This window comes from Aquarana catesbeiana, linkage group LG13, assembly GCF_042186555.1.
Source record: "Aquarana catesbeiana isolate 2022-GZ linkage group LG13, ASM4218655v1, whole genome shotgun sequence".
NCBI classification, from domain to species: Eukaryota; Metazoa; Chordata; class Amphibia; order Anura; family Ranidae; genus Aquarana; species Aquarana catesbeiana.
The window spans coordinates 102609685-102634188 of record NC_133336.1 but is presented as its reverse complement, the minus strand read 5'-3'; the positions used below and the strand labels follow the sequence as shown (position 1 = coordinate 102634188).

Genomic DNA, 24504 nt, shown 5'->3' with positions numbered 1-24504 from the left:
CGACTAAATCTCCAGTAGATTTTAGTCGACTAAAATGTCCTACGTTTTAGTCGACTAAAACTCATTTTAGTTGTCTAATATCGAATGGGTGTAATTAAATTGTAATGCATTAGTTAACATTTCTCTACAATTTCCAAACTCGTTATATACTGCTGGAGTGAAGAATGGAATATGTTGTTATTTATGGTATTGAGGTATGAAAATGCACTACAGACCAGTGTTCATTTTGAAGTCAAATTTCAATTTAGTTTTAGTCTCATGCCCTGTACACACGATCGGGTTTTCCAATAACAAATGTTGGATGTGAGCTTGTTGGTGGAAAGTCCGACTGTGTGTATGCTCCATCGAACATTTGTTGGCGGACTTTCCGCCAACAAATGTTAGCTAGCAGGTTCTCAAATTTTCTGCCAACAAATGTTTATTGTCGGACTTTCCGATCGTGTTTACACAAGTCCGTCGGACAAAAGTCCACGCATGCTCGGAATCAAGTACGAGCCGGAGATATAATTAGCATTCGTAATGGAGAAATCACGTATGTCTTGTACGTCACTACGTTCATAATTGTTGGCCAACATTTGTGTGACCGTGTGTATGCAAGACAAGTTGGAGCCAAGATACTTCGCACAAAAATCCACGGTTTTGTTGTCGGAAAGTCCGATCGTGTGTACGGGGCATGAGTCTTAGGACTAAAATGGCATTTTAGTTTAAGTACCAAGACTAAAACTAAATCGAAATTTTCTGCCAAAATTAACACTTTAGTACAGGCAGATGTTTTACTACATGATGTAGGATACTGCAGAGAATACAGCAGTGTAAAATTGGCCAGCAGCAGGACAGTTTCAAATGGCAAGGCTAGGCACAAATTTATTAGAGGCAAAGAATACAGACTTAAAGGAGAAGTCTAGTCTGAGCTTTTTAGGCTGGCCTTCTCCTAAGGGTCACAGGAGTGCAAAAAAAAAAAAAAAAACATACTTCTCTTTTAAGCCATAGGTAGGGAGTATATGTTATGGGTATGATACACATTCAAAAAATATAGAGGGGTCAAACCTCTGCTCCATCCGCCCCTCCTTCCTTTTCTTAATCGCTTGCGGACCAGCGCACGCCGATTTACATTTGGCAGAATGGCACTGGTAGGCAAAAGGGCATACAGGTACGTCCCCTTTAAGAAGCAGTGGCGCGGGCGTGCGCACCTTCCGTGGTCTCCGTGACCGCGGGTCCTGCGGACTCAATGTCCGCCGGGTGCCCGCGATCGTGTCACGGAGAGGAAGAACGGGGAGATGCTCTTGTAAACAAAGCATTTCCCCGTTCTGCCTAGTGAAAGGACAGAGATCACTGCTCTTTGTCATCGAGAGCTGTGATCACTGTCCTGTGTGTTGAAGCCGAGCCGCCTCACAGTTAGAATCACTCCCTAGGACACACTTAACCCCCTCACCGCCCCCTAGTGGTTAACCCCTTCACTGCTAGTGTCATTTACACAGTAATCAATACATTTTAATAGCACTGATCGCTGTATAAATGACAATGGTCCCAAAATAGTGTAAAAAATGTCCGATGTGTCCGCCATAATGTCGCAGTCCCGATAAAAATCGCAGATTGCCGCCATTACTAATAAAAAAAAATTAAAAATAAAAATGCCATAAAACTATCCCCTATTTTGTATCACAAACCCCCTAAAACCAGTTAACCAAACTTAGCCACCATACATTTGATTTCTGATACCCTTCCCACCTTTTCAATATATGATTATGCATGCCGGCAACTCACCACCCCCCTCTCCCTTCCTCCTACCATTTTCTCTTTCACTTCTTCTTTTTCTTTTCTTTTCTCCATCTTCTTTTTTCTTTATCTTTTCCCTTACTCTACTTCTTCCCCGCTATCCTTTTATATTTTATATTTTCATTAAACCAAAGCAACAGTTTCCTTTTATCTTGTCTCAAATACGTTTGGATTATAGTGCTCACATAGTAAATATTCTCTACCTAAGCAGAGAGAACGTCGATTCTTTGTATATTTATAGAGACATTTATTGTATTTCTAACTTACACATATTCGCTGTAATCTATGAGTACTGTAATCTATGTTATTGCTATTATGAAAATGTTATCTATTTTGAGATGTAATTTATATCTGTGTTTTATTTTTCTTTAATAAAAATTTATTAAACAAAAAAAAAAAAAAATCCCCTATTTTGTAGACGCTATAACTTTTGCGCAAACCAATCAATATGCGCTTATTGCAATTTTTTTTTTACCAAAAATATGTAGAAGAATACATATCGGCCTAAACTGAGGAAAAAAATAGTTTTTTAATATATTTTTGGGGGATATTTATTATAGCAAAAAGTAAAAAATATTGCGTTTTTTTCAAAATTGTCGCTTTTTTTGTTTATAGCGCAAAAAATAAAACCACAGAGGCGATCAAATACCACCAAAAGAAAGCTCTATTTGTGGGAAAAAAAGGACATGAATTTTATTTGGGTGCAATGTTGCGCGACCGCGCAATTGTCAGTTAAATCGACGCAGTGCCGTATCGCAGAAAGTGCTCTGGTCAGGAAGGGGGTAAAATCTTCCAGGGCTGAAGCGGTTAAAATGCAATGGCAGAGTGGTTTCATTTACAGGCACAAGACTGTTCAGAGACAATCTGTACTTTATATTGAACATTGATTGCCGTATCAGGTTTCTTAGTAGCACAGCGGGTATATATAGTCTCTGCCAATAAATGTACTGTGCTCTTCACACTCTCATGGATATCTACACAAATGACAGCAACGCTATGCAGACATGTAAAAAGTTGGATATGGCAGGATTTAACCACTTCAGCTCTGGAAGGTTTACCCTCTTTCATGACCAGGCCATTTTTTTGCGATGCAGCACTGCATTACTTTAACTGACAATAGCGTGGGCGTGCAACGCTGTACCCAAAAATAGAGCTTTCTTTTGGTGGTATTTGATCACCTCTGCGTTTTTTATTTTTTGCGCTATATACAAAAACCTATTTTACTTTCTGCTATAAAACATTCCTAATAAAAAAAGGTAAATAATCTATCTAATGTGTCCAATCAAAGCGGAAGCGGGTCGACGGCGGCACATGCCCCAGACCCGGAACTGTCAGATCATGCACCAGGTACGTGATCTGGGGCAGAGCAGCCACCCTGCCGCAGTAAATATACTGTGGGCGGTCGCTAAGTGGTTAAACAGTGTTGTCTGTTATATGCTATGTCTGTGCATAAATGGGATCATATGCTAGGCCCAATGCACAAAGCTAACAACACCAGAATAAGGGGCCTTTTTTTTGTTTTGTTTTTTAAAGTGACGTTTAGTCACACAGTTATATATAAAGATCTTCATCTTTGTTTTAAAGCTTTGTGAATTTAGCCAAATAACTGCCCTGAAAAATTGAGCTGCTATCAATTTGCTATTGCTTGTTAGCCCATGACTTTAAAATTCCTGAACAAGGATGCGCTCCTTGATGCACCACGCATCAAAAACCCACTTAGGCCTAAGACTTAACTTTTATTTACAGTGCCTTGAAAAAGTATTCATACCCCTTGAAAATGTTCCTAATTTTGTTATGTTACAGCCAAAAAATGTAAATGTATTTTATTGGGATTTTATGTGATAGACCAACACAAAGTGGCACATAATTGTGAAGTGGAAGGAAAATGATAAATGGTTTTCAATTTTTTTTTACAAATATGTGAAAAGTGTGGTGTGCATTTGTATTCAGCCCCCCTGAGTCAATACTTTGTAGAACGAACATGAGGTAGTGACAAGGACTTTGTGGAAAGAGACAACCAGCCCGCATCCCTGTATCAATACAGAATAGGAAGTTTTCATCTTAGTGGGATTTTATAGGGCAGAAGTCTCAAATTAATGCGTCAAAAAGTATAAAAATAGTAATTTTTATTTATCAAAAAGTTTAAAAACAGTAATACACTTAACCCCACAAGAGCTGTTTCAGCAAAAAGCTGGTTTACAGTAAAGCCTGACGCGTCCCGAGGATTTATAATTGTTGAGACCTCTTCTTCAAGGGCTGGTGGTGAGGTGTATGTCTGTCGTAATGTTGCAAGATCAGCATCAGTAGCATCCAGTTTCAATGGGAGGAGGGGAAGGAATGATCAGCCAGTGGGGTCCAGACACAGACACCGCCGCTGTTACCGAGGGGCCGAACACATCCACAACCCAGGACAAGACACAAAGGGCGTCACGTCCGTCAGCTGGTGACACCCCAGGTGTTTATTGTTATAGGATGTATTGTCGGCTAGTGGCACATGAGGGGTAAATTATCCCTGTGCTGGCTCCAATAAGGGTATCGCCGAACACGTCCGTAACCCAGGACAAGACACAAAGGGCGTCACGTCCGTCAGCTGGTGACGGACGTGACGCCCTTTGTGTCTTGTCCTGGGTTGTGGACATGTTCGGCCCCTCGGTAACAGCGGCGGTCTCTGTGTCTGGACCCCACTGGCTGATCATTCCTTCCCCTCCTCCCATTGAAACTGGATGCTACTGATGCCGATCTTGCAACATTACGACAGACATACACCTCACCACCAGCCCTTGAAGAAGAGGTCTCAACAATTATAAATCCTCGAAACGTGTCGGGCTTTACTGTAAACCAGCTTTTTGCTGAAACAGCTCTCGTGGGGTTAAGTGTATTACTGTTGATCTGTCTTGTATATTTGCTGTATCATCATCATCTGCAATTTTGGCATCCATTTTTTCCCTCCTTTTTCATTATCATGTGTTATGCTTTTTAAACTTTTTGATAAATAAAAATGACTATTTTTATACTTTTTGACGCATTAATTTGAGACTTCTGCCCTATAAAATCCCACTAAGAGGAAAACTTCCTATTCTATACTTTGTAGAACCACCTTTCACTGCAATTACAGTTGCAAGTCTTTTTGGGTATGTCTCTACCAGCTTTGCACATCTAGAGAGTTACATTTCTGCCCATTCTTCCTCTTCGCTCTCTGTCAGATTGGATGGGAAGCGTCTGTGAACAGCAATTTTCAAGTCTTGTCACAGATTCTCAATTGAATTTAGGTCTGGACTTTGACTGGGCCGTTCTAACACATGAATATGCTTTGATCTAAACCATTCCATTGTAGCTCTGGCTGTATGTTTAGGGTCGTTGTCCTGCTGGAAGGTGAACCTCCACCGCAGTCTCAAGTCTTTTGCAGACTCTAACAGGTTTTCTTCTAAGATTGCCCTCTATTTGGCTCCATCAATCTTCCCAACAACTCTGACCAACTTTCCTGTCCCTGCTGAAGAAAAGCATCCCCACAACATGATGCTGCCATCACCATGTTTCACGGTGGAGATGGTGTGTTCAGGGTGATGTGCAGTGTTAGTTTTCCACTACACATAGCATTTTGCTTTTAGGCCAAAAAGTTAAAGGGGTTGTAAACCCTCATGTTTTTTCACCTTAATGCATTGTATGCATTAAGGTGAAAAAACTTCTGTCAGTGACCAGCCCCCCAGCCTCCCCGTTTTGCTTACCTGAGCCCCATAATTCTCTTGGCAGAGACGCGTTGTCCCTCTCTGCACGGGGTCCTGGCTCTTGATTGGATAGGTTGATAGCAGCGCAGCCATTGGCTCCCACTGCTGTCAATCAAATCCAATGACGTGGGCGTCGGGGGGCAGGGCAGAATCCGGCATTCGTGTCTATGTATGCCGAATGCTGGACTCGGGAGCGTGCCCGCAAGGTAACCCCCCCGGGAGAGCGCTTCTCCTAGATGGTAATCTAATGCGGGTAGGAGCCACGAGAGCCGTCGGGGACCCCAGAAGAGGACGATCAGGGCCACTCTGTGCAAAACGAGCTGCATAGTGGAGGTAAGTATAACATGTTTGTTATTTTAAATTTTAAAAAAACGAAGGCTTACAATCACTTTAAATTTTGGTCTCATCTGGCCAGGGCACCTTCTTCCACGTTTGCTGTGTCCCCCCACATGGCTTCTCGCAAACTGCAAATGGGACTTATGGCTTTCTTCTTGCCACTTTTCCATAAAGGATAGATTTGTGGAGTGCACAACTAATAGTTGTCCTGTGGACAGGTTCTCCCACCTGAACTGTGGATCTCTGCAGCTCCTCCATAGTTACCATGGGTTGCTTCTCTGATTAATGCTCTCCTTGCCCGGTCTATCAGTTAAGGTGGACGGCCATGTTTTGGTAGGTTTGCAGTTAGTGCCATACTCTTTCCATTTTCGGATGATGGATTGAACAGTGCTCCGTGAGATGTTCAAAGCTTGGGATATTTTTATATTAATCTAACCCTGCTTTAACCTTCTCCACAATTTTATCCCTGACCTGTCTGGTGTGTTCCTTGGCCCTCATGATGCTGTTTGTTCACTAAGGTTCTCTAATAAACCTCTGAGGACTTCACAGCTTTATTTATTTATTCAGAGATTAAATTACACACAGCTAAACTCTATTTACTAATTAGGTGACTTTTGATGGTAATTGGTTCCACTGGATTTTAGTTAGGGGTGTCAAAGTAAAGGGGGCTGAATACATATGTATGCCACACTTTTCACATATTTATTTGTAAAACTTTTTGAAAACCATTTATCATTTTCCTTCCACTTCACAATTATGTGCCACTTTGTGTTGGTTTATCACATAAAATCCCAATAATATACATTTTAAATTTTTTGCTTGTAACATGACAAAATGTGGAAAATTTCAAGGGGTATGAATACTTTTTCAAGGCACTGTATATCTATATATGTTTTATTTAAAATAAAACATCTCGAAAACTAAAATGAGATTACTGTCAATACTATAGGAAGTTCCACGACCATATGAAGGCAGTTATGATGTTAGAGATAAAATTGGAGACATAATAAAAGGTTCAGCAAAGCACATGGCATCAAAATAACATGCTTTGCTGGACACTTTATGTGACACAATTTGTGCACTGATAAACCTTTTTTCTATAAAGTGAAACCAATTGGTTTTGGGAGAAATGTTTTCACCTTGTTAGTACTTTTTACTTTCATTTTGTTTTTGTTAAAACAAAATCAAAAACTTGTGACTATAAAAATATAAATGAAAGTAGTCCAGGCATTGGAATCATCAAGAGTAATGCCGCATACACACGAGCAGACTTTTCGACCGTGTGTGGGCTTCATCGGACCTGCAGTGGACTTTTCCGGTCGAAAATCTGACAGACTTTAGATTTGGAACATGTTTCAAATCTTTACGTCGGAACTCCGCCGGACCCAGTTCCTACCGAAAAGTCTGCTCGTCTGTATGCTAGTCCGACGGACGAAAACTGACGCTAGGGCAGCTATTGGCTACTGGCTATGAACTTCCTTATTTTAGTCCGGTCGTACGTCATCACGTACAAATCCGTCTGACTTTGGTGTGATCATGTGTAGGCAAGTCCGTTCATTCGGAAAGTCCGTCGGAAGTCCGTCGAAAGTCCGTTGGATAGTCCGTCGGACCAGTCCGGTCGAAAAGTTCGCTCGTGTGTACGCGGCATAAGAAAACATATCTTGTTGCCTTTAGTGCTGCTCCTCATAAGATTGAATCTACAAATGACAGACCAGCAAACAAATGAACAAGAAGAGCACCCACTAAGTGCAGTAGAGTTTAAGGCTTTAATGTTAAAATCAAATGCAAATTGGCAACTCTCAAATAAAATAGAAAAACCATGTACTCAACACTCCCAGCATGGACGCCTCTTTGCATTCACACTTGTAGTCCTGGATAGCGGTGCTGTGAAATGGAGAATAAGCTGCAGATGGAGGACAAACCAGAGCTCTGTACACAGGCACAGTGTATTGCAAGGGGATTTCCTGGATGATGTCACATGCAAGTGGAACAGTGAGCATGGCTGCACGTTTTAAAGGACCTGTTCCACTGATGAGAAGGGTGTAACGTGTGTTTCCGCAGTGCAATGCGCCCTTTTTGTTACACTAACATTGTAAGCATTTTTTTCTGCATGCATTGAAATGTTTCACCAGAGGGGAAAACATTTTCCTAAATAAACCACAATCATTCACTGTGAGCATTACCATTCTGCTGCGTTAAGTAAACAATACACTTATTAGATATCCTTGTAATTAGGAATCCTTTGTCGTATGTATTTTGTACTAGCTATCTGGGGTTGAACATTTTTTGTAAATTATCTGTGGAGAAAATTACAGGAAAATGCAATTTTTACTTTTTTTTTTTCACAATGTCTTCCTAAATAAAACCTAAGACGTAACATATATGCACCCAAATCTGTTACCAAGTTAAAATCCAATCTGTCCCTATGATAATTTACAGTATGTTGGCACAAGCTATAAAAGGTATAAGGCAAGAAACTACATCTATATACTGTAACAAAGAAAATGATCCTGGACTCAATGGGGGTAGAGGGAGGAAAGGGCTCTAAAAAATGTAAGTGGTTGAAAATGCATTTTACAAATATTATAATTAATAAAGCACAGCACTAATCCCCCACATAGTCACAACATAACCTAACAGTATATAACAGTTACATATTGAAAAAAATAAATGCCAATGTTCTATTTATTCCTTGTGTGGAGCTATTTTTTCTATTAGTTTCTATGCAGTAATTTTTCAGTCCAGACATGACAGTGAGAATTGCACAGATCTTAATCCCTAAGGAGAAAAATACTTGTATCTTTAAAAGGAAAATTGTTTTGAGCCCCTTCTAATGGTCCTAAATTATTGAAAGTATCCCCAGATTTAGACCGAGATCGAGATCAGACACAACATGAGCGATGAGATCAGTGTGACTGTCTCCAGATCATTCTGTCCTCTTGGGTATAATGAGAGAAAATTCTATCATCAAAACACTCTGTCAATTAATATCTGAAATCCATTTGCCTGGTAAAATACTGCTATTAAACTATTTAAACATACATTGGTTGTATATTGTTTCTATTAGCTATCAAAGACAAGGGCTGGTTCCTTGTCCTTTCCTAATCAGAATCACGCAGTATATTTAATAAAATGGAATAGCACTTGTGGTCTCTGGAAGTTTGGATGCCATATTGCTGAGAAGTAGGAAAACTGTCCTCTATATGCTACATGCATGTAATTTAAAGGTTGCCACAAAACTTACTGGCATTCTATCAGTATCGATGTAGAGAGAGTGCATGGTGGTAAGTTGACAGACTACTGTCTGTCAATAAGCATGATAGAGATTTGGGAGGCGAGGGGTGGGGAGGACAAGGCCCAATGCACTCATCAGTCCTGAAGGTGCCCAATTTATGGACTTGAGCCACTCTACATGGAGAGCACATGGAGGGGAACTTGCCAGTTCACTATGAAGCAAACCTTTTACCAACTTATTCACGTGTAATATGCCCTTGACATTTCTAGAACATTTTACTCTTCCCTACTTGATCATCATAGGCTTCCTTTTCTTAAGGGAGTGTGCTGCACCAGCTCCTCTGCCCCTCCCCTCGCTAGATAACCTTTTATGCAGCTCCTTACATAGTTACATAGTTAGTAAGGTTGAATAAAGACACCAGTCCATCAAGTTCAACCTGATTGAGTGTGCGTGTCTACAATTATCCCTATTATTTTTTTTTTATTTAAGGTACCCATATAGCGCCATCAATTTATGCATCGCTCCACACATACATTGCACACTCACGATCCCTACCCTCAAGGAGCCCACAATCCAAGGTCCCCAAACTCACATTCATATACTAGGGCCAATTTTGGACAGAAGCCAATTAACCTACCAGCATGTCTTTGGAGTGTGGGAGAAAACTGGAGTACCCGGAGGAAACCCACGCAGGCACAGGGAGAACATGCAAACTCCAGGCAGGTAGTGTCGTGGTTGGGATTCAAACCAGCAACCCTTCTTACTGCTAGGCGAGAGTGCTACCCACTACACCGCTGTGCCGCTCCTGGGGAAGAAGCAAAGGGGAATATTATAATGTGTCACTTGAATCAGCTCTGAGTATCCTGGGACTACTGACATCACACTCAGCAGCTCCATTGCTCAGGACTTTTGGAAGTCTACACAGAGGAGGCTTTTACAGGTATATAAGATGCCAAAAAATATGTCTGGTGACAGAGTCTATTTAACTAATTTTGTGTTTTTTGCAGTATCCCCTTTATTACTGATGTTGTGGGTGCATTATCACACATAATAATGTCATTTGCATATTACATAATGATTTTTTGGATGGAGCGTCTATTCTAGTCCATTTGAAATGTGTGAATAATGACCAGGAGGTGACAAGGGCATATCACACTAAAAGGTGCCCCTCTTTCATATTGTAAAAAGTTGTGATGTACTCTTTAATCCACCAAGGCGTCTCACACCGTCTAGTGAGTCACCTACTTCACATCACCCACCTCCTTTCCTAAAGCTGACCATGCAGTAGCAGAATTTCACTTAGGTTTTTTTGTTTTAAGAACATTCATTGACTTTCTAATCATTAGTGGGGTCAAATCAAGGAGCAATTGGAAAATTCTTATTTAAACAAACAAATTTTCATAAGTGAATGTGGGTTTCATTCGGAAAACTACATTAATTCAAAAATCGAATGTAAAAATCAGGAATGTTGAAGTACTTTCGAACTACATTTATTGAGTCATCAAATCTACTGAGAATTTTGGTACAAATGTTTTCTAAAAACTCTACTACTGTATGGCCAGCTTGAGGGACTAATGCTCATATATATACAGTATATATATATATATATATATATATATATATATATATATATATATATATATTCAACCCCCACAACTAATGTTGATTTACTATTTGCACAGTGAACTTTATTTAGAGATACTATCAATTAAATTATGGTGTTAGAGTTTTTTGTATATGCTAATCACAATTTATTTTATATACCACGGTATGTTGATATGTCAGTACTCAACATTTGATTTCTAGTGCTGCACCATTTCAACTTTACTGATAAATTGTTAGCAGCTTCAATAACACTGGAACACTCTGGGCTGCTAAAGTTTCTCACTTGCAGAAAAAGAACTTCTGTAAAAAAACATTGTGGATCTATCTGAAATGTGATATGAGAATTGGGAAAACAGTGGGATTCCGTATCAATCCCATGGCTACACACATAAAGTAAATTATTAGCTTTTTTTACTCCTTTACTTTCTGAAGATGGTTAGTGAGCACCATCACCAAGAGAGAATTCCCATTAAACTAATTAGAAATCATGTCTTATTATACAGTAGTGGGGCCTCCAGACCAGAAGGTACTCAATTAATATGTTGTTTTTATATTTGGCAATGCAGTTTTATCTGCTATGTAGGTGATGCAGCTGTAGGTTAAATAGTGTACATTTTACAATTCAATTTTGCACACAATTTTAAAGGGGTTTTTTATGATATAGTTGTTTCCGGGTCTTCCTTTTTACAAAGTAACGCATTGCGGTTTTCATTTAATCTTCCAATGTTTGCATTATTCAGTAGTGTAACAAGCCATTACTTGGATCTCTGCCTAACATTACAGATAAACTCTTTACCTTTGTAATATGCTATTCAACTTATGTATAAGTCAACATAAGTGGCCTAGGGTGGTAGGACTGCCAGGGGTGGCACAACGTTATCCACACATCAGCACCATATTCATATATATAAAAAAAACAACGCCACCCGGCTTGGTCTTTATTGTTGCTGCCCCGTGCAGTTTGTGCATTTTTGTTAATGGAATAGTGTACTGTGTATATTACAGCAAGAGATCTGCAACCAGATTACTAGCAGATTGCTACAGTAGCAGAGTAGGGTGCCAATGTGCCCCAATGCCTTAGTTGTCTGTTCTAAATTGTATTGCCAGAGTGAGCTTTGTGGGTAAGGCATCTGATCTTGTTAATGTGATACAAAGTCTAACTAGTCCACTGGGGTAAGATGGGGCGGCATAAGATAGTTGGCCTAGGGGGGCAGGAAATATAAATTCTGTCCTGTCTGCTTACTGTCTAGCACAGCGTTCTTGTCATACAGATTGTGTAATAAGTTACATTGCTTAGATTTTTGTTCTGAAAATTGTTATCTAATTTATTAATAGTTGCAATACTTCCTGTTGAAATTGTGAGCTGTTCCTGGAAGCTGGCAAACCATGCTTAATTGTTTGACAGTAGGCTAGACATTTCTAAATCTTTTTAAAATTACAGACACATCTAACCGGTGACTCAGTGCTCTTTTCACCTTAATAGCCCAAATAACATCCACAGTCTCATGAACTTTTGGTTGCATTCATTTCCTCTTTTGTATTTAAATTAATCAACACAACATAATAACATTTCAGTCATAAAAAAAACACTAGAATTTATTATTGGATGGTATTTAGTCTGCCACCTTTGCCAGTCACGCTATTTTTCCGAAATTCTCCTTTATGAAGAACAAATGAAAACTAAACAAGGTAATTGCTTTCCTTCACTGTTATGAATGGAGAAGTCAAGGGGAAGAGTCATGACTCCTGTGTTTGCTAAAATCAGAATGAGCAGAACGTTACCTGGGAAGATGGTATGGCATTTTTTGGATGGGATTGTTCTTTGTATTATTGAATTCATTCTTTGTGTGTTTAGCTGTATACAATTCAGTAATGTGCTATTTTTACTTGTTATACAGAATAAGAAGTTATTGTTGGAGAAGATTAAAGGGACATCCCAGAGGAAGAAGAGGGTAACGCTATTTACACTTCTTTCTGTAACTGAGCAAATTGTGCCTATGATGTTCTATGTAACCATTTTTTACAAACTACTTATTGCAATTAAAGTAGAAGGAAAGGCTAAAATAATCCATGTTGCCTCTCCACTGCTCTTATATTTGCTGCGTACAGTTAACAAGAATTCTCAGTGAGAATACCTTTTTTTTTTAAATTTGCTTTCAAGCATCATATGACCACAAAGCTTCAGTGGGGGTGTCTGTCTGCCAGCTGGTGGGCTTTAATGTTTCAGGTCAGACAATGTCTTAAGCCTTGTACACGCTACTGTGCAATGTTAGTACAGAGATCTCCCCTTTGTGCTGTTGTGTTCTGATAGGGGGACGCCTACCTCCCCCCACCAGAACACACTGGTTAGCGCTCGCAGCCATTGGCTGCAATCGCTGATCATATCAACTGCTTGTTTTCCAGCATCCCCATTTGACAGAAGCTGGGCAGGCTGCTGTACACACTGACTAAATGTTGACCGCTTTTTGTTCAACTAGCATATATTCAGGCAGTGAGTACCAGCCTTTAGAGCTGTGACATCGTCGCAGCGACATCCATTTTTTAAGGATTTAGCATCGTTGTTGCCCCTAGACACACCCATTGGAGCTCTACAGTCAGTTGGCTCCTTGGGAACATGTTAAAAAAGGGTATTTTAATTGAGATTTCCTACAGACTGTGTGCTACAAATATAGGAGAAGTGGGGAAGCAACAATTAAAACATGAGTTACTTTACCTTGCCTTCTGCTTTAAATATTTAATGTTTTCATTAACAGATAGTTTTTTGCATCTTTAAAGCTGAATAAATCCCTATCTTTAAAAAAAAAAGTTACAAGTGGCCCCGATGAGCTTTATGCCATAATGTGCTAGAATGCATAACATATTTTATACATGATGGCAGACTTACTTGCCAAATGATCCCTTCCAGCACAGCTCTGTCGGCGCTCTTGGCTGTCATGGGTGCTTCCACCTTTTCCTGGTCTTCCTTCCAGGTTCAGACTCGTTAGCCACTTGACTGACCTCGCCGTGATGATCACTGACCTGGCCATGATGATGTCATTCTCTTACATGTGCATGGGAATCGCATCATTATGGAACAGAGCAGTGTCGTAAACATACACTGAACTGCGCATGCATGGCACATTGTACATTAATGCTGTTAGGCAGCGAAAAGCACTTATTTCAGAAGAAAAAAATAGGGTTTCTTCTGTCATAAAAATCCACCTTGTCTGTTTGACCTCTGTTGCTGGAACAGAAAGGTACAAGGAACCAAAAATGTACTGTTGTCACCAGAACAGGAAGTGAGTGTTTATCATCCAATGAGGACGCCTGTTTTTTTGACAGATATTTAGGAGTGGAACACCCCTCAGTTTGTAAAGACTTCTTCTGACTTTCTGTTGAATGTCTGGGACAGGAAGCAAAGAGAAAGCTTGCCAATGGGATATAGGTGGAAAAAATCAACTTGGTATAGGTTAACTTTCCCTATTTTATGCAAAACAAAATAAAACGTTTTGGCTATGCATACACTGTATGCGTAACTAATTAAGTAAATTTATCATGGAGCATTAACATGATGTTAACAGTTCTCTGTACTCGGATACTTTTAAGACTGGAATTTTGCCAGCTTCTCTAGATGTGTTGATTGTGTAAATACTAAAGCCAAACAAGGATCTCAAATATCGTGTGTTTTATAGGCCGATATTCTTAATCAATATTGATGCCCAAAACCTATATACACTGGTATTTTTTCCAAGCTTGAATAATGCTTCTGTGAATATGCAAGCTGCACTCATGCAGTCATTTGAGGCCCTGATTAATCTCCTATAAAGTAATGGTCCCTATCCCAGGGTAGGTGCAGATTTCTTGAACTTATCCTATAAAATATTTCAAATCTGTAATTGAAAAGTGACAGATTTTCCCCTTACCGTTTCTCTGAAGACACCTTTGTGGCATAACCCAGTTAAGGTGAAATTATACAAATGATCAAATGTGACCAGATGGGCTAGTCATCAGCTTTCCTCTAATCTTTTTTTTTATATAATCTTTATTTTATTTTACATTTTAAGCCATACAAAACTGTGTACAGACAAAAAGGTAAGAGGAAAGGGAAGGCAAGACGCACCTCAAGGGCAAATACTGATATCGGTAGCGCCATAATACATTACACTATGAGCATAATTATTGCTAGTACGAGCCCATCCTGTCCTAGATTTTCAATCTAAGTGGACATTCCCCTCACACTTTGGGGGAAGGAGAGAGGGCTCTGTCAAAAAATCAAAGCAGATACCTTACAGCATCTTAGGCTCACATAAAGTAAAGTAGGAACATAGAAGACAAAAAATATACAAAAGGAAAAGAAAATTATATAAGTACCGCTAAGGCATTGTATAAATCGGCAAACACACCTGGTTCATTGGCTGATGGGGTATATCTACACTAGGAACATCAATGCTAATTCTGCATCTGGTGTGAACCTAATTCAGGGTCCGGTTCGCCTGGTCAAGTTGCCCGAAGGCAGGATCCGCCAAAGGTAACAAGGCAACATCTAGACTAGAAGAGACTTGGGCCTGTCCAGAGGTATGGCTCCGCCATGAGGCCCTGATTGAGTCAAAGCGATCACGAGTTCCCTTGCACGTGGCCACCCATTCCTCTGCTTCCATGATCTTCGTCACCTTCCCAAGCCAGCCCAACTCACTCGGGACTCGCAAGCTCTTCCAGTGAATTGGTAAAGGAGCTTTGTGGCATTGAGGAGATGAGGGAGAGCACGGCGTTTATAGTGAGGGGGGTGGGGGGATGTGAAGCAGAAAGTGCTTGGGGGAAAAAGGCACTTCTATACCTAGACTATCCGATATGCGTCTGCAGACAGCAGACCAAAAGGGTGAAACCAATGGACAGTTCCACCAAATATGGAGGAGTGTTCCCCTCTGCCCGCATCTCCTCCAACACATCTCAGAGACTGATGGGGAAATTCTAGCAAGTGAGGTGAGCACTCGGTACCATTGGGACAGCAACCTATAGTTATTTTCTTGTGTTTTAGAGTCTATTGAGCTAGAGAGTGTGAGAAGGTACAAGTGGCGCAATTGTTCCTCAGTGAACTCACACCCGAGATCCCTCTCCCATTCCCCAATGAAGAATGGTTTAGGGTTAGGGGGAGCCGAATCAAGTAATTTATAAAGAGCTGAGATCATATGCGGTAGAGGTACTTCGGCTGCCCATATGTGTTCAAACTCTGTAAGGGTAGGCCTATTCGGAGATAGGTGGTGCTGTGAGGAGACAAAATCAGTGAGTTGACAATATCCCCATCATTTATCCAGGGAGCAAAAGAGGACAATTTCTCCCCAGGAGGAAACCACGGAAAGCCACCAACAGGCGCTAGTGGTGATGTTGGGGGGGGCTAGAGACCTATTTAGCCTGTCCCAAACTTTGAGGACATGTGTTGTAAGTGGGGATACCCAATCTTATAAACCCCTATCGCTCCGAGGGACCCACAGTGCATAGGATAGATTACGGCCTGCCATAGTCTTCTCTAGGGGTACCTATAATTTAGAGGAGGTGTGAAATCTCCAGTTAAGAATGCGCTGCAGAGCAATAGCTCTATAATATTATAAAATATTGGGGATGCCAAGACCTCCCAGTTGTTTGGGTCTTTGCAATAAAGCCAATGGCTAGACGTGGTCGCTTACCTTTCCAAACAAACAAGGTGAAGAGGCTGTGGAGCTCAGTAAAAAAGCATCTAGGTAGGGACACAGGCACCATCTGCAGGATGAAAAGTATGCGTGGCAATACAGTCATCTTAATAATGTTTGTGCGGCCAATCCATGTGAAAGTTGCTCTATCCCAGGATTGTAGATCCTGGCGGATCTTCCGAAGTAGAGGAGCATAATTTTGTGCGTAAAGGGAATCTAGACAGTCGCTGAGTTGAATGGCCAGATATTTTATGGAGGCCCAAGTAAATGTGAAAGCCCAAGTAAATGTGAAAGCTCTCTTCAAGGTAGTAGCAAGGGCTGGGGTGGGACATCTATCAGCAGAATTTCAGATTTTGCATAATCTATCCAAAAGTTGGACACTTGGCCATAAGCAGTTAGTTCCTCCATCAGGTTAGGCAATGAGACAAGGGGGTCCACGACATGGAAAAGGATGTCATCGGCATAAGCCGATAACTTATGTTCCATTGAACCAACCGTGACTCCTTTGATACTCCAGTAGGGGTGAAAGCGGATACCCCTGCCTCATGCCATTCCAAATGGGGAACTCCATGTAAAGGACACCGTTCACCTTGACCTGGGCAGTAGGGGATGTATAGAGTGCTAAGATCCAGCGTAACATAGGGGGACCCAGGCCACAGCCGTACCAGGACAGCCCTAGGAAAGTCCCAATCCACCTGATCGAAGGCTTTCTCAGCGTCAGTAGAAAGGATCAGGTATGGGGATGGGCAACCATGTGCTCAGGCCCAATGGACAAGCTGAAGAGCTCTAATAGAGTTATCCCTGGCCTCTCGGCCTACAATAAATCCTGTCTGGTCAGGGTTAACTATCGAGGGAAGGAGATATTTCAGTCAATTGGCGAGGATTTTTACAAAGATCTTTATGTCTACGTTTAGTAGAGATATTCGCCTATAATTTTGGGGAAGGGAGGGATCCTTCCCCTGCTTAGGAAGAACCGTGATGTGAGCCAATAAGGCACCTTGAGGGAAAAAGCCTTTGGAAGCCAGAGAGTTAGAAAATGTGCACATACAGTGGGGACGGAAAGTATTCAGACCCCCTTAAATTTTTCACTCTTTGTTACATTGCAGCCATTTGCTAAAATCATTTAAGTTCATTTTTTTTCCTCATTAATGTATACACAGCACCCCATATTGACAGAAAAACACAGAATTGTTGACATTTTTGCAGATTTATTAAAAAAGAAAAACTGAAATATCACATGGTCCTAAGTATTCAGACCCTTTGCTGTGACACTCATATATTTAACTCAGGTGCTGTCCATTTCTTCTGATCATCCTTGAGATGGTTCTTCACCTTCATTTGAGTCCAGCTGTGTTTGATTATACTGATTGTACTTGATTAGGAAAGCCACACATCTGTCTATATAAGACCTTACAGCTCACAGTGCATGTCAGAGCAAGTCAAAGGAACTGCTTGAAGAGCTCAGAGACAGAATTGTGGCAAGGTACAGATCAGATCTGGCCAAGGTTACAAAAAAATTCTGCTGCACTTAAGATTCTTAAGAGCACAGTGGCCTCCATAATCCTTAAATGGAAGACGTTTGGGGACGACCTGAACCCTTCCTAGAGCTGGCCGTCTGGCCAAACTGAGCTATCGGGGAGAAGAGCCTTGGTGAGAGATGTAAAGAAAAACCCAAAGATCACTGTGGCTGAGCTCCAGAGATGCAGTCGGGAGATGGGAGAAAGTTGTAGAAAGTCAACCATCACTGCAGCAATCCACCAGTCGGGGCTTTATGGCAGAGTGGCTTGACGGAAGCCTCTCCTTAGTGCAAGACACATGAAAGCCCGCATGGAGTTTGCTAAAAAACACCTGAAGGTCTCCAAGATGGTGAGAAATAAGATTCTTAGGTCTGATGAGACCAAGATAGAACTTTTTGGCCTTAATTCTAAGTGGTATGTGTGGAGAAAACCAGGCACTGCTCCTCAACTGTTCAATACAGTCCCAACAGTGAAGCATGGTGGTAGCAGCATCATGCTGTGGCGGTGTTTTTCAGCTGCAGGGACAGGATGACTGGTTGCAATCGAAGGAAAGATGAATGCAACCAAGTACAGGGATATCCTGGACAAAAACCTTCTCCAGAGTGCTCAGGACCTCAGACTGGGCCGAAGGTTTACCTTCCAACAAGACAATGACCCTAAGCACACAGCTAAAATAACAAAGGAGTGGCTTCACAACAACTCTGTGACTGTTCTTGAATGGCCCAGCCAGAGCCCTGACTTAAACCCAATTGAGCATCTCTGGAGAGACCTAAAAATGGCTGTCCACCAACGTTTACCATCCAACCTGACAGAACTGGAGAGGATCTGCAAGGAGGAATGGCAGAGGATCCCCAAATCAAGGTGTGAAAAACTTGTATCTTTCCCAAAAAGACTCATGGCTGTATTAGATCAAAAGGGTGCTTCTACTAAATACTGAGCAAAGGGTCTGAATACTTAGGACCATGTGATATTTCAGTTTTTCTTTTTTAATAAATCTGCAAAAATGTCAACAATTCTGTGTCTTTCTGTCAATATGGGGTGCTGTGTGTACATTAATGAGGAAAAAATGAACTGAAATGGTTTTAGCAAATGGCTGCAATATAACAAAGAGTGAAAAATTTAAGGGGGCCTGAATACTTTTCGTCCCCTCTGTATGTGCCTGGAGCTTAGTAAAAAATAAGCTTTAGTAAAACCGTCTGGCCCCGGGCTTTTCCCGTTTGGCAGAGACTTGACAGTGGCCAGCAACTCTGTTGTGGATATAGGGATTTCTAAGTCAGCCTGTTCGGGGGAAAGGTTAGGAAGGCCTGAGGAGGATAGATAGGCTTCAATGCGTGACTGCTTATTTGCTATGTCCCGAGGAAGGAGGCAGAATCCAGGTTGTACAGGGCAGCATAGTAATCATGAAACATAGAAGCGATTTTTGACGTGTGATGGACTGGTTTTCCCATCGGGGACTGTAAATTATGAATGTGAGCAGAGGCGCGGTGTTTGCGAAGAGCCCTCGCCAATATCCTGCCACACTTGTTGCCATATTCATAGTATTTATGAGCAACAAAACGTAACCGCCGGCAAATACGTCTGTCTAAAAGTCTAGAGAAAAGCATTTGCAGTTCCGTCAGGCGGTTAAGTTAAGTCTGCCTGCCTCTCCTTTTTTAACCTAGAACCCCAGGCAATTAGGGAGCCTCGTACCACAGCCTTGTGGCCTTCCCAGAAAACACCCTCGCTGACCTCCCCTGTGGTATTCTCTTCAAAATAATGTGTTAGAGTTTCTGTCACCCCCGCCACCACCCTCACGTCATCTACTAGATTTTCATTCAGCCTCCACGTAATTGCACTTTTTAATCATTCCAAACCACGAAGGAAGGATTTGGGTACTGGATACCTATCGATTTACATATTTACACACAATTCTGACTGAGGAATATATCATTACAAACCTTTTAAGGTTGAGAATCTTTTGATTAGAAAACTCACTCCAAACTGGTCTATATTACTTACCTTTATTATCCTTGTCCTCCTTGAGCATGGAGAAAATAAAGGCCCAGTGGTAAACTGATATCCCCTCACTAGATGATGAAATTTGGTTCTCTAATACATCTTCCCAAATATCAACAGTCATTTCAGCTGGAGACAAGTTAATCCAACTCAAATATATGCATCAAATGTACTATACTCCTAGTAGATTTTATGGGATAAATGTTTTCTCCGGAATGTCCACGGTGTCATCATGACTCGGATTTCTTTCATATGGTTTGGGCATGTCTACAAGTAAGGCAGTTTTGGTTGGATATTAGTAGGTTTATGGAGGAGAAGCTGTCTCTTCCAAATATTTGTCCCCCACCTGATGTCTTTTAGGAGATTTTTCTGAAGAGTAGCTGCGTGGTGCACAGAAAACATCAAACTGTTTTTTTATTCTTTTATGCAAAAAAACTTTGTCTCTGAAATGGAATGATCCTCCCACCATTTAATTCTGGATAGAACTTAAAAATAAGGCCTTGCCCCTGTATAAAATGATATGATATATTCCTCTAGAGGTTGCCCATAGAAATGCAAAAAAATTTGATCAGAGTGGATGTCAACAGTGTCCATTGATATAGTGGAGTGATATATTCAATGTGTATTAACACCTAATAGCTGACTGTATTATGAGTGAACTCTCATTTTTAAGTGCTACGAAGGTCCTTTTACTCTGAACTTATTGGAGTTCATACCTATGGAGTATTGCTTATATGCTGATTTCCACCATGTACATGTGATTTCTTATGTCTGCCTATTATTAGTCTGTGTTCTTCATTTGTTCAGTTCCCTTTTTCTTCATTGAATGTACAAAGCGCGTTACCTGCGCTGGTTACAATATTAGTTGTGGACAATAATTCTCACATGTAATTTAATACATTGTTCTGTGAAGTGACTTTTTGCCTTTTTATACTATATACATGACTGTGTATATTTGTGCCTTTTTGTTTCTTGTATAACTAAGAAAATGCTCATAAAAATTACCCTTGAAAAAGAAAAAGTCCTATAACCTATTTTACATTTTTCTGCTGTATAAGCACTGGTATGCTAGTTCTGATAAAGATCAATACATTTGCTAGGAATTTTCTACCATACAAGGAATTCTTCGTGACATGGTGTTTTTATATTTAGAAGGGTACAGCACTATATATTTGCATTCACTTACTATACAAACACTAAGTACAGACATTTTTGCAATACCATCTATACCAGCAGTAAACAAATGCAAATGGTAACAATATAGTGCTGTTATTACCAATATAATACTTTAAGTAACAATATAATATATAGGACTCCACTGAGAACAAAAAAAATTATATTTTAAGAAAACAACTTTTTAAACTTTGAAGCCACCAATGTGACACTTGGGCCCCTCGTTCGACCAGTTCAAAAGTTATTATTTGTGGTGCATTTTTTTAAAACAGTGCCAATGGCAATTAACACACACTTATCACATGCATCTTTCTTTATAGTATCGAATGTCTGATGTGAGGTCATAGAGCAGGGGTAGGCAACCTTGGAGAGATGGAGATCTACTTAAACAACACTGATGAAGTCAAAGATCACCGGGCTCAGTGTCCTGTTGTTAGGACCGATTCACATCAGAACGCAATACCAGAAAGGCATGTTCCATGTGTCCATGTCTCCTGCACCGTGTTCAAAACATACTGCCTTTGTGATTTACTGTGGGTGATGATACATTGTTAACACCAAATGTAGATCACAAAAACGCAGTGGACACAAAAAAGTATTACAAGAGAGTGCAGGGTTCAGGAGTGCGTTATGCTCAGAACGCAGCGTTCAGGAGTGCGTTACGCTCAGAATGCAAGGTTCAGGAGAGCGTTACGCTCAGAATGCATAGTTCAGGCGTGCGTTACGCTCAGAATGCAGCGTTCAGGAGTGCATTACGCTCAGAATGTAGTGTTCAGGAATGCGTTACGCTCAGAATGCAGCGTTCAGGAGTGCGTTACGCTCAGAATGCAGGGTTCAGGAGTGCGTTACGCTTAGAATGCAGCGTTCAGGAGTGCATTACGCTCAGAATGTAGTGTTCAGGAGTGCATTACGCTCAGAATGCAGCATTCAGGAGTGTGTTACGCTCAGAATGCAGGGTTCAGGTGTGTATTATGCTCAGAATGCAGGATTCAGGAGTGCACTGTGCTCAAAATGCAGGGTTGAGGAGTGCACTGCGCTCAGATTGCAGGGTTCAATTGTGTGTTATGCTCAGAATGCTTGGATCAGGAGTGCGTTACACTCAGAATGCATGGATCAGGAGTGCGTTACGCTCAGAATGCGTGGATCAGGAGTGCATTGCGCTCAGAATGCATGGATCGGGACTACGTTACGCTCAGAATGCATAGATCAGGAGTGCGTTACACTCAGAATGCAGGGATCAGGAGTGCGTTACGCTCATAATGCATGGATCAGGAGTGCGTTACACTCAGAATGCATGGATCAGGAGTGCTTTGTGCTCAGAATGCAGGGATCAGGAGTGTGTTACGCTCAGAATGCAGGGTTTCAGGAGTGCGTTGCGCTCGTAATGCAGGGATCAGGATTGCATTGCGCTCAAAATTACGGGATCAGGAGTGCGTAGCGCTCAAAATTACGGGATCAGGAGTGCGTTACGCTCAGAATGCAGGGATCAGGAGTGCGTTATGCTCAGAATGCAGGGATCAGGCGACCTAAATGGAAAGCATGGTAAATAATGGAGGCCATACAAGAAGGCAGTTCTCTAGTAATCTCACACACTTCTAACTTGCTCACTTTTGTTGCCAGTGGTTTAGACATTAATGGCTGTGTGTTGAGTTTTTTTGAGGGGACAGCAAATGTACACTGTTATACAAGCTGTACACTCGTTACTTTATATTGTAGCAAAGTGTCATTTCTTCAGTGTTGTCACATGAAAAGATATAATAAAATATTTACAAAAAGTGAGGGGCGTACTCACTTTTGTGAGATACTGTATATGATGGGTGTTTGTGGATTGCTTTTTTCCATTCAAACTGTACTACAGTCCAAATCCGGTTCAAAATGGCTAAAATTGCTAGAAAATTTTTGCATGTACAGGCAGCTTAAATCAGACCCTGTGGTACAATGCAAGCTCCCCATTTAATGTCTGAACCCCCTCCCTCCTTCTTTAAAATGCTGATGTTGGTAGATGTAAAAGGTACCTGTAAGGGTAAAAAGTTAGATTTATACTTACTTAACGCTGATTTAATCACCGTCCTTCCAGGAAGATATCTGGGGAATGCAGAGCAGGCAAAATCTTGCAAGAAGACACCCCGGTCTATTGCAACAATGTCATGGTTTGAGATTTTAGCTGCTGTGTATTCCCCAGGATCTCATCAAGAGGAGTGTGATGCCCTCTTGCCCAGGCACTGCGGGTGAAAGATGGGGATAAGGTAAGTATAAATCTAACTTTTTTCTTTACGGGTGCATTTTGGACCTACTGCCATCAGGATCATTTTAAAGGTTTTTTTTTTTTTTTTTTTAAAGATTTGCTTATCACAGGAACCACTACTCTACAAGAACCCACTGCAATCTTCTGCCTAACTCTGGTTACCAATCCCACAGAAAATTGTCTGCTATTGAGACAAATATACATTTTTCAGTATGCTGGGAAACATCTGTGCACCATGATTACTTTATCTAATACCTAGAATCATGTGTTATCTTTTGTCTTGTTAATATCTACAAACAATGCTCAGATCTTCTACATCACTTTTTATTGGGTTGTGCGTGCCCCTTCCTTAAAATATCTGTTTCTGAAACTTATTTGAGGATTCTTGGATATTTGTTATTTTATATATTTAGATACAATATTATCATTTGCCTAACATCGATGTAGCCTAAACTGTGTTTTCTATTTTCCCTCTCACCACCCACTGTTCCCACTTCCAGATGGTGAATCCATACCTGCAGGGACAGAGACTGGACAATGTTGTAGCCAAGAAGTCTGTTCCACATTTCTCTGGTGAAGAAGAGGAATAAGCAGAACCAAATGAGTGAGCCGCCTTTGCTGTGATCCAGCGTGGCGTCCTATCTGCTGCTCCAGAGCCCCACTGACTGGCAGCATGTTTATTATTTATAGACCTGTGAATGGGAAACAGCTGGATTTATAACATTATGTTGTCATAGATAATAAAAAATATAGACTTCTGCTTTCTGTTAAATTAGGGGAACGGTATCTTTTCTTGTGTTTTTTTTTTCTGTGCGTCCTAAAGAGGAAGTTTAACCAATTGGTTACTGCCAAACACTGTCAGTGTTAAGACGTAGAGAAAATCGGTTCTCCTTTCCCTAAGTGAACCTGTGCCTGCCTGTAGAGATGGCTGACTACTGTATAGTATCAGCATTGTATATTAGAAATAAGTGCAATAAAGTCTTCACTCTTCATATATGGCTCTTTGTAATGTCTGTTAAAATAAGAATAATCTCAAGTAACTGTGAGCAGCTGATGTTCAGGACTGTCTGCTTTAAGTCCTTAAAGAGGGTCTAAACTCAAAAAATGAAAATTTACTATGGTATATAAAACATTTAAACATTTTTATAGCTGAACTCTGGGAATCGGACAAAACCTACCCTTGAAATGAACCCCCAGTTACTTAAAAGGTTAAATGTTCATTTAGTTTAGAGTG

General features: G+C 40.8%; 1 protein-coding gene across 4 annotated transcripts in view; it reads left to right on the top strand.

Moving 5' to 3' along the window:
* SCG5 (secretogranin V) overlaps nt 1–24262 on the top strand; it is a 187448-nt gene extending 163186 nt beyond the window's left edge. For all 4 annotated transcript variants that reach the window (XM_073609251.1, XM_073609252.1, XM_073609255.1 and 1 more), the window contains exons 5-6: nt 12576–12629; nt 23771–24262. In XM_073609251.1, coding sequence (XP_073465352.1) covers nt 12576–12629; nt 23771–23860 — 144 coding nt within the window. In that variant the 3' untranslated portion in view covers nt 23861–24262. The remainder of the gene's footprint in view (nt 1–12575; nt 12630–23770) is intronic.
* The last annotated feature ends 242 nt before the right edge of the window (nt 24263–24504 follow it).